Below are 16,315 nucleotides of genomic sequence, written 5' to 3' on the forward strand. Positions count from 1 at the left end.
CTCCTTAACGACCAGTGGGTCAAAGAAAAAAATTAAGAAGGAAATTAAAGAATTCTTTGAAAGAAATGAAAATGGAAATGTAACATACCAAAATCTATGAGATACAGCAAAATCAGTACTAAGGGTAAAATTTATAGGAATAAATGCATATATCAAAAGAATAGAAAGACTTCAACATGAAAGAGAATGTTTTGGCTATATGTGTTTCCTTTTCAATGAAATGCTTGTTCATGTTGTTTAACCATTTTCCTACTTGGCTTTTTATATTTTTCAAATTGATTTGTATGAGTACTTTATAACTTCTGGTTACTGGTTTTTATTTGTTTATTTATTTATTTATTTTGGTTTTTCTTTTATGGTTACATGTGTTGGAAATATTTTATACTAACACAAATTTTATCTTTTTATTTTTCATGGTATTTATAGGTCGTGGTTTCTCAACCTCAGCATGATTGACATTTTGGGCTGGGAAATCTTTGTTATGGGGGGTTAGGGGAGCTGTCCTTGTCATGGTAGGATATTTCAGAAGCATCATAGAACTCTATCCACTAGATGCCAGTAGTCTACCCTCAACCCAGTTGTGACAACTAAAAATGTCTCCAGGCATTGCAAATTTACACTTGTGGGCAAAAATCACTCCCAGCTGAGAGCTTTAGATGAACAAAACTACATAATTTTAATATGGTAGAATATATCATATATATATATCATATGATATATATGATATATATCATAAACTTATTTCTTTTATAAGTTAGCATTTCTAAAATCTTGTTTAAGAAATACCTATCCTAAGATTAAAAATATATTCTCATATACTTCTAAATTTTTATACATTTTGACGTTATTGTCTTTCACTTTCAAATTCTTAATATATATGGAAAGGATTTCCATGTTTGAAATGAGGTACAAATCCAATTTTTTACATATATGTGTATATATATATATATATGTAAACTATGTATATGCATAAATTATCATATTAACATTTATTGAAAAGTCCCTCTTCTCTACTGTCCATAATTTACAATACCATTTATGCCATATACCAAGTGTAGTGCTATTTCTAGTTCTCCCTTCTGTTCTAGGATTTGTCTATTTTAGCACCAATACTATTATACAATCTCTTAATACTATATAATGTCTTGTATCCATTGGGGCAAGTTTTATCAAATTATTCCTCATCTGTAGAACTATCTTGGCTATCCTTGGTCTTTTGTATTTCTGTATACATTTTGGAAACATCTTGTCAGATTTCACATTGAAAAATAGTTTGGCTTTTTTTTTTTTTTTTTTTTTTTTGACAGGGTCTTACTCTGCCACCCAGGCTAGAGTACAGTGGCATCATTGTATGATAACTCACTGCAACCTCAAACTCCTGGGCTCAAGAGATTCAGCTTCAACCTCCCAAGTAGTTGGCACTACAAGTGTGTGCCACCATGCCCAGCTAATTTTTCTATTTTTTGTGGAGACAAGCTCTAACTCTTGCTCAGGCCAGTCTCAAATTCCTGGCTTCAAGCAGTCCTCCCACCTCAGCCTCCCAAAGTGCTAGGATTACAGGCATGAGCCACTGCACCCAGCCTATTTTGGTTTTTTGATTAAAATTGCATTTTAATTATTTCAATATAAACAATTATCACTTTTTATAATATCAAGTCTTCTATTCAGGAACATTTATTTTGGACTTCACCAACTTCAAATAAAGATTTTAAACTTCTGCATTAGGTCTTATAAATATTTTGTCAAATCCATTTCTAAGCACTTTTCAATTGCTATTGTAAATGACATCTTTTAAAAAATTATGTTTTCTACTTGTGTGTTGTAGGCATATAGAAATGAAATATATTGATAAACCCTATTATTATTTTTCATAAGTTTTGTCTAACATCACTTGGGTTTTCTATACAATCATATCAGTGTTAATAATCATGTATTTCTCCTTTATTTCTAATTCTTTTGCCTTTTTTCATCTTATTGTATTAGTTATGATGTACAGTAGAGTCTTGAATGTGATCATGAAAATTCTTATTTTGTTCTGATTCTAAAGGGAATGCTTTTGACTTTTCCCTTTTAAGAATGATGTTTGCCCCAGGATTTTACTAGATAATTTTCTTCTGTTTACTTTTCTGTCATAAGTAGGTTTTAATAGGTGCTTTAAATATATGAAATACATTTTTCTCCATAAATTAAGATGATTTTATATTTTTCTCCTTAAATATGTCAATTTGATCTATTGCATTCATTGATTTTCTAATTAAAAAAAAACTTATTCTTCAAAGTAATCCAATATTATGATATATTTTTTGTATAGTATGGCATTTAGTAAATATTTATTCATTGTTAATGCATTTATTTTTACATGTTAGATAAGCATGTGCATTTTCTTTCTCATACATTTTCTATTATAATCAATTCCCTGTTTCCTTGAGTTTCCTTCTGAGCATCATGACAGTATAAAGGTTAGTAAGTAGTCCTAGTAGTGACCCTCACCTCTACTTGCTCTTTAACCGAACTGTCTCTGAGTGAATGTAAAGTAGTATATTTCTATGAACAGACTCAGAGTTGTCTTATTTTCTTAATCACCCTAATAGAAGAACTCTTCACTTCCACTTCCACATGTGTTGTGAAAAGAGCACTAGAGTTTGATTTGTAGTTTAGCTGGAGTCTTATTTCTCCATGCTCTGTGATCTTAAATTATTTAACCTCTCTTTCTGCCAATTTCTGGATTTAATACTCTGATTGATTCTCTGACCTTTTTCTTTTTAGCTCTGTTTCATGTATTTATTTTTATCACTTCGAACAGGTTGGCTTTGAATTGGTGGAGACGCCGAAAAGCTCGTACCAACTCTGAGAAACTATACAGTCGATGGGAGCAGGATCATGACCTTGAATGTTTTGAACCCCTTAGGCTATTCTATGAATACTTAGAAACAGGTAATTTTCAGCCACTGTTCTGAAACATAGAGTTGCCCTGAATAAAAAGAGGGTTTTTTTTTAGCTCTTGATATTTCTCTCTGCCATGCACGTAGCAGGTGTTCAATAAGTCATTGGATGGTCAATAAAAAGATGGATGGATGGATATGGAGAAGATTGGTTCATTGTTTCCCTGTCCCAGCAAATAGAATGTAGAATAAAGTTCAGTTTCAAAACACCTTAGAGCTACTGTCCTTTTAATAGAATGTTAATATTGTTGAAGGAAATCAAGCAAGAATTACTTTTTAACACCTGTCTCAAATTAGCTTTAATGACTATTTCTTCTTTTGTTTGCCTCAGCGACAGCTCAGAGAGAGAATAAGCTGGAAAACATTTTCAGAGTCTGACATGCATTTTAGTGTATGTTTTTATGTCAGGCTGAAAATAAGAAGGCTAAAGGCCATTGTATAAGGGAAACCAAGCTAAACACAGGAAACGCCTAAGATATTTCAAGGACTGAATAGAGAAGAAACTTTGAGAACAAATTTTGGGAAAGATAATGCTAGGAACTCCTTATATAATCTGCACAGTGTTTACTCTCAAGCAGTTTTCTCTGTTTCTCTGGTGGAATTAAGGAGGACGATTTTCCAAACTTATTCTCAAGACTGTTAACACCATGGTGGAATAAATGAGATGCCCTGAAACTGTTAGTGATTCACCAGTGTAATACATACATGTGATATATGGATTGAAATAGGCAAATTTAGGACAAATATAGAAGTCTAATTTATACAGCTTGGGTTGTAAAACTAGTCCTTCCTTTTGGGGTGATACGGCTACAATTTTTAATTGTGTAAGTTGCAAATGAATTTGTACCTGCATACATCAGAGATTACTACCAAAATTACTAGGTCATTAAGTATGAAATGTCCGATTTTGAATCAAAAGTTTAGTTAATTATATCTCAATCAAGAAGCAGTACAATTAATCAAAGTATGCACCTAAACTATCAACACAGTTTTGCCATCTTAATGGTAGCTTGCTTATGCCAACAGTGAAGAAGCTTAGAGAGGGAGTGGCGATGAAATCCTGAAAGGCGTTTTCCATAGCTTGTTGAGAATTCAATATTTTTCCTTGCAAGAAGTGTTCCAAATCCTGGAAGAAGTGGTAGTCAGTTGGATCAAGATCTGGTGAATACAGACAGATCTTGCACCAACTGTACCAACTGACAGAGAGTTCCCAAGTCTAGCTGCTATAGTTTGAGCAGTGTTGTTTTTTGTGACATGTGATTGGCATATCTCTATTGACCAATCTCCTCAACTGCTTACCCATGGTTTCACAAAAATTGCTCTAAAAAAAATTGAAAGATAATCACAAGCCAAAACATGCATTTGAAATAATAAGGATGTACCTTCACAATAAAAAAAAGTGTCAAAGTGAAATGTCAGAGATATCAACTGTCAAACTTAGAACGTAAGGAAATTGAGCATTCTATACTTAATAACCTAATAAAAGATGAAATCAAAGTTTACTAATAACATTAACTACTGTTAATACATTGAGACACAACTAAGTTAATTTATTCTGGAAACTTTGCATACATTATCTTTGGTTTTTAAACAATTCTGCAAAGTAGTCATTATTCGACATATTTTATTTTTGAGGGTTCTGAAACTTTGATAGTTTAATAAAATTTCCATAGGCCACAAAGATTTTAGGTAGAGATTAGAGATTCAAACTTAGAAAATTCATGCTGCTTCTACATAATACTTCCTATTCATTTTCTGACTTTTGATTTAGTAGAGAAAGCGGGAAAGGAGGGAGTCAATATATGTTTGTTCACTTGATAACAAGACTGATTTAGTCTTATGAGAAAAGCTAAAATCCAGAAACGTTTGAGATTGATTTAAAAATAGAAGGCTAATGGAATATTCATTCCTTCCTCCTTTAATGGAAAGCCATGCATGTTTACTGTTTTTTCTTCACCCATGTGGGAAGCCCGAACTGTCATTTGCATGGATTCTTTTACTCCAAGAATTCATTGTAGGAAACAAAGGGACAAAAATAAGGAGAGAAACAAGCTTACACAGCTGTAGTCGCCTGTTAAATGTTAATAAGGAGAGAGAATAAAACTTATTTTAAAATATGTCAAGATATAGTATTGAGGATCAGGATCTTACCATATTTTAACAGAAAATACATATATTTTGCCCATATGGAAATTATATGTATACATACACACATGCTGGATACTGGAATCATACAAATGAATTCATCATCATCCTTGATCATAAAAAGCACATAGATTAGCAATAGAGAAGAACTTGTTTACCCCACTAATATGCCAATACACATGTAAAGACTAGACCAGCATAAAGTTAAACTTAGCTCTTAATCAAAGACACAGAAGAATGGATTCTTTCTTTGGACAAATATAGCTCAAGAGGAAGAACAAACAAGGAAGGGTTTCAGCTATGCATGCCTAGATTCTCCTCATTCTAGCAAGCAGATAAGCCACTAAGTGAGGAAGTGGACTGTAGAAAGGGGTCTGGATTGTTTTACCAATATGGACCCCTCCAAGACAAAGGGAAGAGGCAAAGTTGGGCAGGGCGTTCCCCTCTTTCCCTTTCACAATGAGTTCATACCTTTTTTTTCTCTCTGCAGTTACTCAATTTGGATTTGTTACACTATTTGTGGCCTCTTTTCCTTTGGCTCCTCTTCTTGCTCTCATAAATAATATTATAGAGATTCGAGTGGATGCCTGGAAACTTACTACTCAGTACAGGAGAACTGTAGCTTCTAAAGCTCATAGCATAGGTGTTTGGCAAGACATTCTTTATGGAATGGCTGTACTTTCCGTTGCAACTAATGTAAGTAGACCTATTTCAGTAGGGTGACTTTGTTTTTTATTATTTCGGGATGGGAAAATGTGGATGATGCTGAACCCAATCTTTATTTACATTGATTTAATCATAGTGGTATTCCATAAAGATAAAACATTCCTGAACTTTTATGCACTAACCAATACAGAAAAACCTATGACATGCAAACTATAAGAAATTAAAGAAAAATATTTTAGAATTACCGTCATTAAAATATCCTGACACAGTTTCATAGCATTTGACAAAGTAGACAGAAAATAAGTGATGGTGTAAAGAATTTGAATAATATTAATCTAGTTAAAGATGGATTATACTTGAATTTGTATACTACAAACAGAGAATATACAACATTTTCCTGTTAGGTTCATAGAGCACTTATTTAAAAAAGTGATAAAACTAAATTACCAAAAGTAAAAAATTGTCAGTGCATTTTCACCTACAATATACTTTAAAAATTGAAGTTGGTGATAAGAATCAAAAAAGAAAATCTAACCACTTAACCTCAACCTTCTAAGGAAGAATCACATAAGAGGAAACAGAATTGAAATTATAGAAAGAGCTTAACTTAAATGCAAACCTATAGAAATTAGCTAGAACCACTGTTACAAAAAAGTCCATAGCCATAAATGCTTTTATCATTTTTTTAAATAAAAGAATACTGGAAAACATGAGCTAAGCATGTAACTTAAGACACTAATGAAAAAATGTAAAGTACATCAATAGAAAGTATTAAAAAAGAATAAAGATATAATCAGAAATAATCAGATTAGAAAACAAATACAAAGCAATATAATTGCTAAGTAAATCAAGAGTTGGTTTGTGGAAAAGATAAATAGAACAAGTGAAACTCTGAGACCTCTATGTACCCATTTATTACAATAAATTTTAAAATTTATTTGAAATGACTACTTTTTTAAAAAATAAAAATTGCAAAATTTGTTTAATAAGTAATACCTAAATAGACCATTAGCCATAGACGTAATGGAATGCTTTTTAAAATGTACCATTAAAACTGTAAGTGCCAGAGCCACATGATTTTTAATTGAATTAAGTAACCTAAAAAAGACATCTTTATACTATTCCAGAGATTAGGAAAGGATGTGAAAATACCATTCCTGTGGAATCAAATCCTGAAATTAGCTACAGTGAACTGTGAGAAATTTAGAAACACACAGTCTTCTGTCTCTCCATTTCCTCCCCATCAACCTCCTTCTCTCTCTCTCTCTCTCACACACACACACACACACACACACATGGTCCTAGTGTATGGCGTTGGCCCAGGCAGGTGAATGTAATTGAGAATAGTAGAACTGTGCTATGAAGCAATAAGAAAGCAAGAAATAGCAAGGCCTGGTAGAAAGAGTGTGGTTCCTGGAGAGAGGTACATTTAGGTCCAATTCTCCACTTAGCCACTTTGTAGCTATGAAATCTAGGAATACTAATCACATACTGTAAATGATCCATTTCATGTTTTAAGCCAAAGGCTTGCATATTAATGTGATTTATAATAGTATTTTAATCATTCTGCATTATCTTGTTTATGAGACTGAGAGTTATACAAATCAGACATTTTTATAACTAGATTGGCAGCTCACGATCCTCCTTTTGCTTTGTTCTTCAGGCTTTTATTGTTGCATTTACATCGGACATCATTCCTCGTTTAGTTTACTACTATGCCTACTCAACAGATCCCATGAATCCTATGAAAGGATATGTGAATAACAGCCTGTCAGTATTCCTGATAGCTGATTTTCCAAATACTACTGTACGTTCGGAAAACCGAGACATCGCCACTTGCAGGTTTCCTTTTGTTTGTTAAGGTTTTAATTAAGCTATCCATTTCCTTCATGTCTTACCATGTAAAGGATTTACTTGAGGCAACAAAAATCCTGGCTAAATAAAGTACACCAATTCTAGAATTCACACATCATATTATTCTTATTAGGAAGGGTAAAATGTCAAAAAAAGAGAATATTATCGGTAAAGATAACACCAATTTCAAATTGTTTCTTATTTTCTAAATTTATTGAAAGGATTGCTCATGAACAAATGCAACTTAGTCCAAAGTTGTAATATCTATAGATCACAGAGCATGATCATATTGTATGGGCATTTAACTTACTTGAATTTAACTATGTGTCCTCAGAAAAGAGAGTGAGAAAGAGAGAAATAACAATACAACGATATAATCAGTTCACCAGCCATCCCACTTAAAGGGTTTCTTCTGTGTAGGGAAGATGAAATTGGATATGTGAATCTTCTATTTCCACACACAGTGTATCATGTACTATGAAGACCTTTTTACTACACTATTTAAAGACACACACACACACACACAAACACACACCCCTTAACTTGAATCAACTGCTTAACTTGGGATTCCAACAAAGAAAGAGGAAAATGTTGCAAGGCAGATGAAACATTGTTATATTCCATATTTTATTATAGAGAATCATAACCTGCTGTTTAAGAGCATGGCCACTGGTGTTAGATTCCTTGATGTCATCATTTACAAGTTGGGCTAAATTGTTGAAGAGCATCAGTATGCAGTGACTGTGTAGAATAGAATGAGCTTACAAAGTTGAGCACTAAGAAAACTCCAGAAAGGCTGTAAGAAAAGCAAAGCAACATGGCCGGGCGCAGTGGCTCACACCTGTAATCCTAGCACTCTGAGAGGCCGAGGCGGATGGATCGCTCGAGGTCAGGAGTTCGAGACCAGCCTGAGCAAGAGTGAGACCCCGTCTCTACTAAAAATAGAAAGAAATTATCTGGCCAACTAAAATATATACATAGAAAAAATTAGCCGGGCATGGTGGCGCATGCCTGTAGTCCCAGCTACTCAGGAGGCTGAGGCAGTAGGATCGCTTAAGCCCAGGAGTTTTAGGTTGCTGTGAGCTAGGCTGATGCCATGGCACTCATTCTAGCCTGGGCACACAGTGAGACTCTGTCCCAAAAAAAAAAAAAAAGAAAGAAAAGCAACACAGTGTCAGAGCAGCCAAGAGAAAATAGAGTTTCAAGAAAATAGAAGTGTTGATATTAACTGACCAACACTTACGTGCACATATAGTAGTAACATTCATCAGGAGTCGGGCAGGTGGGACAGGGAAGGAGGGGATCGGTATATTCACACCTAATGAATGCAGTCTGGGGGATGGACACACTTGAAGTTCTGACTCGGGTGGGGCAAAGCCAATATACATAACCTAAAATTGTACCCCCATAATGTGCTGAAATAAAATTAATAAATAAATAAAAGTTCAAACAGTAAAAAAAGAAAATAGAAGGTGTCAACAATATTAAGTCCCATTCTTGAAATAGCAAAAAATAGATGAGAATTAAAATATTCCTTCAATTTAATGACAGGAGACAATTGGTTTGGTGGAGCAAGGGATAGAACCAAGTGTGTTAAGAAGTAGGAAAAAGGGAAATGTAGATGGCAAATAGTGGCAACTCTTTTGAGAAGTTTGTCTGAGAAGTTTCACTTGTGTGTTTCCTATTATATCTATTAGTGTATGCACGTAAGTCACATATGGCTGCAATTTTATGTAAGAAAGAAAGATAAATTGTTCATAGTATCAGTTACCTTCCTATGACCTACCTTTTGTGGTCAACTAGAAGGGTCTCTTAAGAGAAGTAATGAGAATTTGTTAGGTCTCTCTAGTTGAAGCTATAGCTAATATTTTTGCATTTACTTTCATTTTTCAGGTACAGAGATTACCGATATCCTCCTGATCATGAGAAGAAATATTTTCATAATATGCAATTCTGGCATGTCCTTGCTGCTAAGATGACCTTCATCATAGTTACAGAAGTAAGCTGCTCTTAACTTCCATGCAAGTTACTCTCTTCTCCCTGTAGGCAGGTTATTTCTAACGCTATCTGCTCATCACAAAGTTAGCATTTTCTCAATGAATTGTTTTGAAGGAAGTATTTGTTGTTATAAAAAACATCTTAGGTATGTTCACAGTACAATGGGTTATCTGTTATTCAGGGGCTATTGTTGAAGATACCATAGTGACAGAAAAGGAAAGGAAAAATATGATCTCTTCCCTTGAGGTCAAGAAAGGGTAGAGAACCCACTAATTTTACAGAATACCGATTATGTTCTACTTCTAGAAGTTAAGTCATAACCACCTTACAAGTTAGACTTTATTACTTACCTTTGAAAAAGGAACCCTATACTCTGCAAAAATCAGTAGTTGGATTAAGGTTAACCAGCTAATATTAGGGCTGGGTTTCAATGCCAGATGTGTCTCATTCCCCAGCCTATGCTGTGTCTACTATATTTTGCTTCCTCTCTTGTGAAGTCCCCTGTATACTTATGGAGATAAGGCATGCAAGAACAGAGTGGGAGTGGTATTTGACTAAGTTTCAGATTGACTGCTACAAATCATAAATTAGGAAGGCCAATAAATGAGAGAGAAATAAAAGTAAGGCCCCTTTTCAACTTGCAGTAAATTCCAATAATTGACAATTCTAACCCAAGCACATGCAATTCTAATCAGTTTCTGTTTAATTTATGTTTATTTTTATCAAGATTATGCAGGTAAGCAAATAGTTCTCTACATGGCTAAAAATGAGAGCAGTCCTATGTAATATTCCTTCCTATTCTCAAATCCTAATCTCCAAAGCCAAACATTTCAACTTTTTAATCTCATTCTTCTAATAGTTAGCTCTGTATGGCAAAACAACATAATTTTGTAGGTATGTATTTTTAGTTTTAGATGTTAATCACTGACTTCCTGTTATGGCAGATGTCACACATGTCACACCACACACACACGTGCACATACGGAGACTTTATCTTTCTCCTACCTCTCAATATAATGACAGTATAATTTTTTGTTTATACAGGTCCATAATTTCTTATTCTGAAATCCCAAACCTCAGAAAATATAAAGTATTTTGGCAACTTAATTAGCAGCAATACCCAATCTGATATGATTTAAGGCTATTTATAGGGCCGGGTGTGGTGGCTCACGCCTGTAATCCTAGCAGTCTGGGAAGCAGAGGCAGGAGGATCACTTGAACTCAGGAGTTCAAAACCAGCCTGAGCAAGAGCGAGACCCTGTCTGTACTAAAAATAGAAAAAATTAGCCAGCATAGTGGTGTGCGCCTGTAGTCCCAGCTACTTGGGGAGGCTGAGACAGGAGGATTGCTTGAGCCCAGGAATTTGAGGTTGCTGTGATCTAGGCTGATGCCAGGCACTCTAGCCTGAGCAACAGAGTGAGACTATGTCTCACAAAACAAAACAAAACAAAACAAAACAGGCTATTTGTAGAGTGACCATTTATTTTGCTGCAGAAATATTTAAGTGTTTGATACAAAGTACCACCTCAGACCCTGCTGATATATGGTTATATACACTAAATTATATATTTTTAATCTTTAATTATCTCAATTCTGAAATATTTCTGTCCATCAGAGTTTTGAGTAAGGGATTGTAAATAAGTACAATAGGGTTTATAAATTATGACTTTATAAATATTAGTCATATCTGTATCATGTATTATATTCTGCATATATTTCCCTTATTATAATATTGTTTTTCCTCTTTGTTTCTCTCTCTCTCTCTCTCTCTCTTTCTCTCTAGTTCTTTATGAATTTATCACTCTTTCATTCCATCAGAAGTTTAGGTCACCTTTCAGTCCAGTAAATTGCATCAGGAATTCCTTTGTTTGAATTTTTGTTTTTATTTATTATTTTTATCAATTTTTTATAGTCATCCCAGGCTCTAACATAACATCCTGGGTCTTCACCTCTCCTCTGTTGAGTGCTGTGATTTTCTGCAATCTGTGTACCTATGATCCTTGGTTTAATAGCTTAGTTTGGTGAAGCACATCTTCTTAATTTTCTGAGGAAAATTATGGGCAGTCTATTTTTGAGAACTTTAATATTGAAAATTTCTTTTCTTACATATTATTTGGAATAGAATTCAAGATTGAAAGTTTTTCCCTTGAAAATTTCTTTCATTAACTTTATTTAGATTTTCCTGCAATTTTGAAGACATTTCTCCATTTTCTTTCCACTTCCAGTGTTGTAAAATGCAATACCATTCTGATGACCCAGTTTTTGTTTACGATATATTTTTAGAAATAATAAGCTTACAGGATTCTCACTAGCCCCACTTTTATGGAACTTTATAAGACAGTTCCTTGCTATTGGACAATATTCATTGTTTTGCACACTCACTGAGTCCCTTGGATCTTAAAACATACCCTTCAAGTTGAGAAATTTTGCTTGTATTATTAATTTGATAAACTTTTCCATCTATCTTTCCAGAACTTCTCATATTCAAATATTATGCTTGCTGTTTTAAAATTCTAATTATCATGTATTTTCTCTCCTATGAAGAGATGGGTTAGTGATCTTTGTTTTTTATTCTACTTTTTTTTTCCTGCGTTCATTATCTCTGTTTTCTCTTAGTTCCTGTTTACTTCATTGTTTTTCTTTCATGTTAGAGACTTTCCTCCATATTTGTTGGTTCTGCTCATGTTTAAGAGTGAGGCTGTGAAAAGCTGATTAGAACTTTTGGGTGCGTACAGGAGAGATGTTACTTGGTGGGTTTCATTGTAGCTTGATGAGGTAGTGAGCCAGCCTTTCCATTGGAGACCTATAAAACTTTAGTATCTGTAGTTTTGCTTTCACAGACTAGTTAATTTTCCCCAGAGAAAGATCCTCCAACCTCCCATCTATTGAGATATTTCATGGCTGCCTATGTTCTGAGAACTGAGCAAGGCAGAGGGGACGTAAGGATTTCACAATTTGGTAGGCCGAACTTTACTTTTTGATGTCTTTGTTTTTAATATAGTTCCACATCTCCATCCTCAGCTATGTCTGGTCACACTGAGTTTACAGCTTTCTGGTATAATTTTTGCAGAAAATGAACTCTTCTGCTGCTTCCAGGGTGGGATATGCTGAGAGGTAGTACCTGGATACAGATAGCAGAAAGGCTCTGGAAATTCAAGTGGTCCTTATACAAATTTTTAACTAATCCGCTTGTTTTCAACTCCACCCCACAGTAATGCCTCCTAAAGTCCTTAGTATCTTCTTTCTTGAACTTTTCTGAGGGTCTAAAACAAAACTGCCTTTTGTCTTTTTGGTTTCCACTATCAGTCACCATATCCCCAGTTGCAAGTTTAAGTGCCAGCTTTCTTCACTCTTTTGAGTCTAATTCCCTTACAAATATTTTACCAGGTTTTCAGGAGGGAGCAAAGATAGGGAATATCATGGGGGTAATCACGTTCAACTGGAATTTCACTAATTGCCTATTTAAGTAAATGTTTGTTTGTTTAATTTGGGTCTTTGTATGAAAGTTCTAGGACAGAGACTATATCTTCTTGCTTGCCCTTGTACTTCATGCCTCAAGCACAGTTGATGGCATGAGTGAAATGAATGATTTGTAAGGACCTCCTGCTGAACACTCAACAGTTCTAACAATGTCTAATTCTCCTTTATATTTCCTCTAGCACATTGTGTTTTTACTTAAATTTCTGTTGGCCTGGATGATACCTGATGTTCCAAAAGATGTTGTGGACAGAATCAAGCGAGAAAAGTTAATGACTGTCAAGATTCTCCATGACTTTGAGCTCAACAAATTAAAAGATGACTTGGGACTTAATTCTAAAGAATTTTCTAAGCATTTCATGATTGAGGAAAGCAAAGCATGTCTGGCTGGATCAACAACCTAATCAGCATAACCAGCTAGCAGCTGGTTGTCTGTATCACTTCACTTTTTCCCCTGGGTTCCAGGCCAGAGGCCAGAAGCCATATGTCAGTTTTACCCTTTCTTTCTTTCTTTTCTTCTTTCTTCCTTTAAACTCAACGTTTTTATACACTTTTATAGAGGCCAACTTTGTGATGTTGGAAGAGTACCACTTCTCTGTTTCATTGGCTGGGCCCTTTGCAGACACCATTTTCTGAAGTCCTCTAAATGACCATTGAAAGTGCATGTAGAATCAGAATACTGGGAAATCATGGAGTGTTGCAGTTTAGAATGAAACACTGGAGTTGGGCTGTCCCATCACTTTCCAGTGCATCTACATATTTTTATACTCTCCTATTGGTTTGTTTTATATCTCCTTCCCATCAAGAAAAATGTTGGGACAAAAAGAAAGGAGCAAAGAGGCTGACTGAGATATATATAACCTACCATTTTAAAATGTGCCAATAAAAACCAAAATCAGATGACATAAGAAAACTCACATATTTAAGAACTCACATATCATAGCGGGGGTTTGTTCCTGAAATTGTCCTGAATAAGTTAAACTTCCATCAGAATCTCAGATAGTCCCTCCTGATAAATGCAGAATTCATTTCTTCAAGAGACTGAACTTTTGAGTTTCAACAGAAAAACAACAACTCTGTTCTTAAAGGTAACATTTTGGTCACAGTAGTTTCAAGACTGTGGATTGTCTTACCTGGAAAACAACATTACAAAGGTGTTAGATTGCTTCAGGTCTTTAAGTGAAGATATTATAAAGAAGTAAATGTGTTTACTTAGTAGTTAAAGAATGCAAGACAATGTATATCGATTAATTTATTGACCTTAATCTAGAAAATTGTTGAATTATTTCTTTAAAAATCAGTTTTCTTCTAGAATGCCTATTTTGCATCATGAAACCTTTTTGAGCACTAGCTGTTTGTATAAGTTAGTTACAGGTTATTTATGAAATATGATCTCTTTACTATAAAACAATCTCAAATCTTTTAACAAGTTTACAAACCTTTTCTATTGATGTATCACCTCATACAACGCTGAGTGCCTTGTTCCTATGCCTTTGACACACGAGAAGTCATATTGTTGGCTGTTAATTTGATGTGATATAACATCTCAAATGGAAGCTTATTTTAGAGAAACTGTCAGTGTAACAACAACCACAGAGTGTAATACCAAAAGAGGATCAACCAAGTAAGAATGAGGTGATGGACTTGATAGCTGTGTGAAAAAAATATGTTTGTTGAATTATTCCTCTCAAATTTAGGCCTGTGGGACATGTACACCAATTCTTATTCTTTTACTTTAAAAAAATACTGCTTATATACGTGTGTGTGTATAAACATATTACTTCTAGAGAGATACAGTCCAATTATATAGTATTTGAATCTCTAGTTTGAAATTACAATTCACTTCCAAAAGTGTAGTGTTTTTTTAACCACACTCACAAGAAAAACCTTTTTCACAATATTTTTTAAAACAGTGTTTCATTATCTAATGCTAATAAATTTTTATTGCATTTCCAGCATTAAATATATGGCAGATGGTATTAAACTACTGATCAATATTAAGCATTTAGAACTGGGGATTATAGATTTTATAAAACTATGGGACAGTTACCCCAGTATCGGTAGTACTGACTTGTCATCTGCTAGGTAGACTTTATGAATATTTTTGGGTAATTTGAAATTATCCCATTAGTAAAAGATGATTTCATATGTGGATTTCATTTCTTTCCTGAGAAAACCAGTCAGGGTTAACATGAAATAAGCCAGAGATGCAGTATGTTTGGTTTGTCAAGTCAAACTCTGTGTCACTACAATATTGTGCATTGCACACAGCTCACATTGCTTCCTTCCTTGGTGCTGATAAAAATAGGAAAGAGCATGGAAATAAGTTTCTTGGATATAAACTTTAATTTTTATGACTTAAAAGTGTCTATAGAGCTAGATTGTAAAATGAATAAAGACAAATTTAACTCACAAAGTTATCTGTACACTGCAGTTTTAAAATAAACCAACTCAAGTGTTGGGTTTCTAGAGTTTATGGAAAAACTAGCAAGGGAGGAAATTAAGATAGGTAAATAATTCCATGACTTATAGATACTTTCCTTTTAAAATGTTATTGACAGATATTTTGTATTCACCTTTGGATTCCCTACCAAGAAGTTTCTCTTCATTTTACATACTTTAAAATGAAATACAAGTATCCCTCACTTTCATAAAAGCTGACTAACCAAAATCAGGAGCCAAACCAATTCAAGTACATTTCTCTCATTTAATTAAACCCATTAGTTATTATGTGAGGGCTGAATTAAGGGCACCTGGATATCAAACAAAAGTTGCTATTTACCAGGATGGCAGGCGATTTTATTCTACAATCAAACCCACAGTTTGTTTGTTTTTTTTTCCCCCAGAAATGTTCCAGAGAACATTTGAGATTTTATGTAAAATAAAATTTTAAGTGCCAAATCCAAAAAAATCCTTAATTCTTTTCAAATGTCCTTTCTGATCCTTGCCTTCATCACTTTTTCTTTGCACCCTAGGAGCCGAATCCACTTGAAAACGTTTATTTTAGAGGAATCCATCAAAAAGGGAGTATCTTATCTTAGTTAAATGGAATGCTGTCTTATTTTTGCTGCATATAATGACAACTCTTGGCTTTAATGTTCTTCTTTTAACCAAGCCATTAAGCAAGTTATCAAAGTGGAAAAGAAGAAGAGGAGGACAAAGGAAAAGGGAAGAAGGAAGGGGTGGAGGAGGAGAAAGATGAGGAAGAGGAGGAGGAGGAGGAGGAGGAAGAA

The 16,315-nt window shown here is 34.2% G+C and overlaps 1 protein-coding gene across 1 annotated transcript in view; it reads left to right on the forward strand.

Annotated features, from left to right (window-relative positions):
- The window catches only part of ANO5 (anoctamin 5), a 61,100-nt gene extending 45,112 nt beyond the window's left edge, over nucleotides 1-15,988 (forward strand). Inside the window, exons 16-20 of the mRNA XM_045557006.1 lie at nucleotides 2,804-2,934; nucleotides 5,578-5,783; nucleotides 7,417-7,595; nucleotides 9,501-9,606; nucleotides 13,265-15,988. Of these exons, the coding sequence (XP_045412962.1) occupies nucleotides 2,804-2,934; nucleotides 5,578-5,783; nucleotides 7,417-7,595; nucleotides 9,501-9,606; nucleotides 13,265-13,486 (844 nt within the window). The 3' untranslated portion in view covers nucleotides 13,487-15,988. The remainder of the gene's footprint in view (nucleotides 1-2,803; nucleotides 2,935-5,577; nucleotides 5,784-7,416; nucleotides 7,596-9,500; nucleotides 9,607-13,264) is intronic.
- Nucleotides 15,989-16,315: the final 327 nt, after the last annotated feature.

Source organism: Lemur catta, chromosome 7 (assembly GCF_020740605.2).
Source record: "Lemur catta isolate mLemCat1 chromosome 7, mLemCat1.pri, whole genome shotgun sequence".
NCBI lineage: Eukaryota > Metazoa > Chordata > Mammalia > Primates > Lemuridae > Lemur > Lemur catta.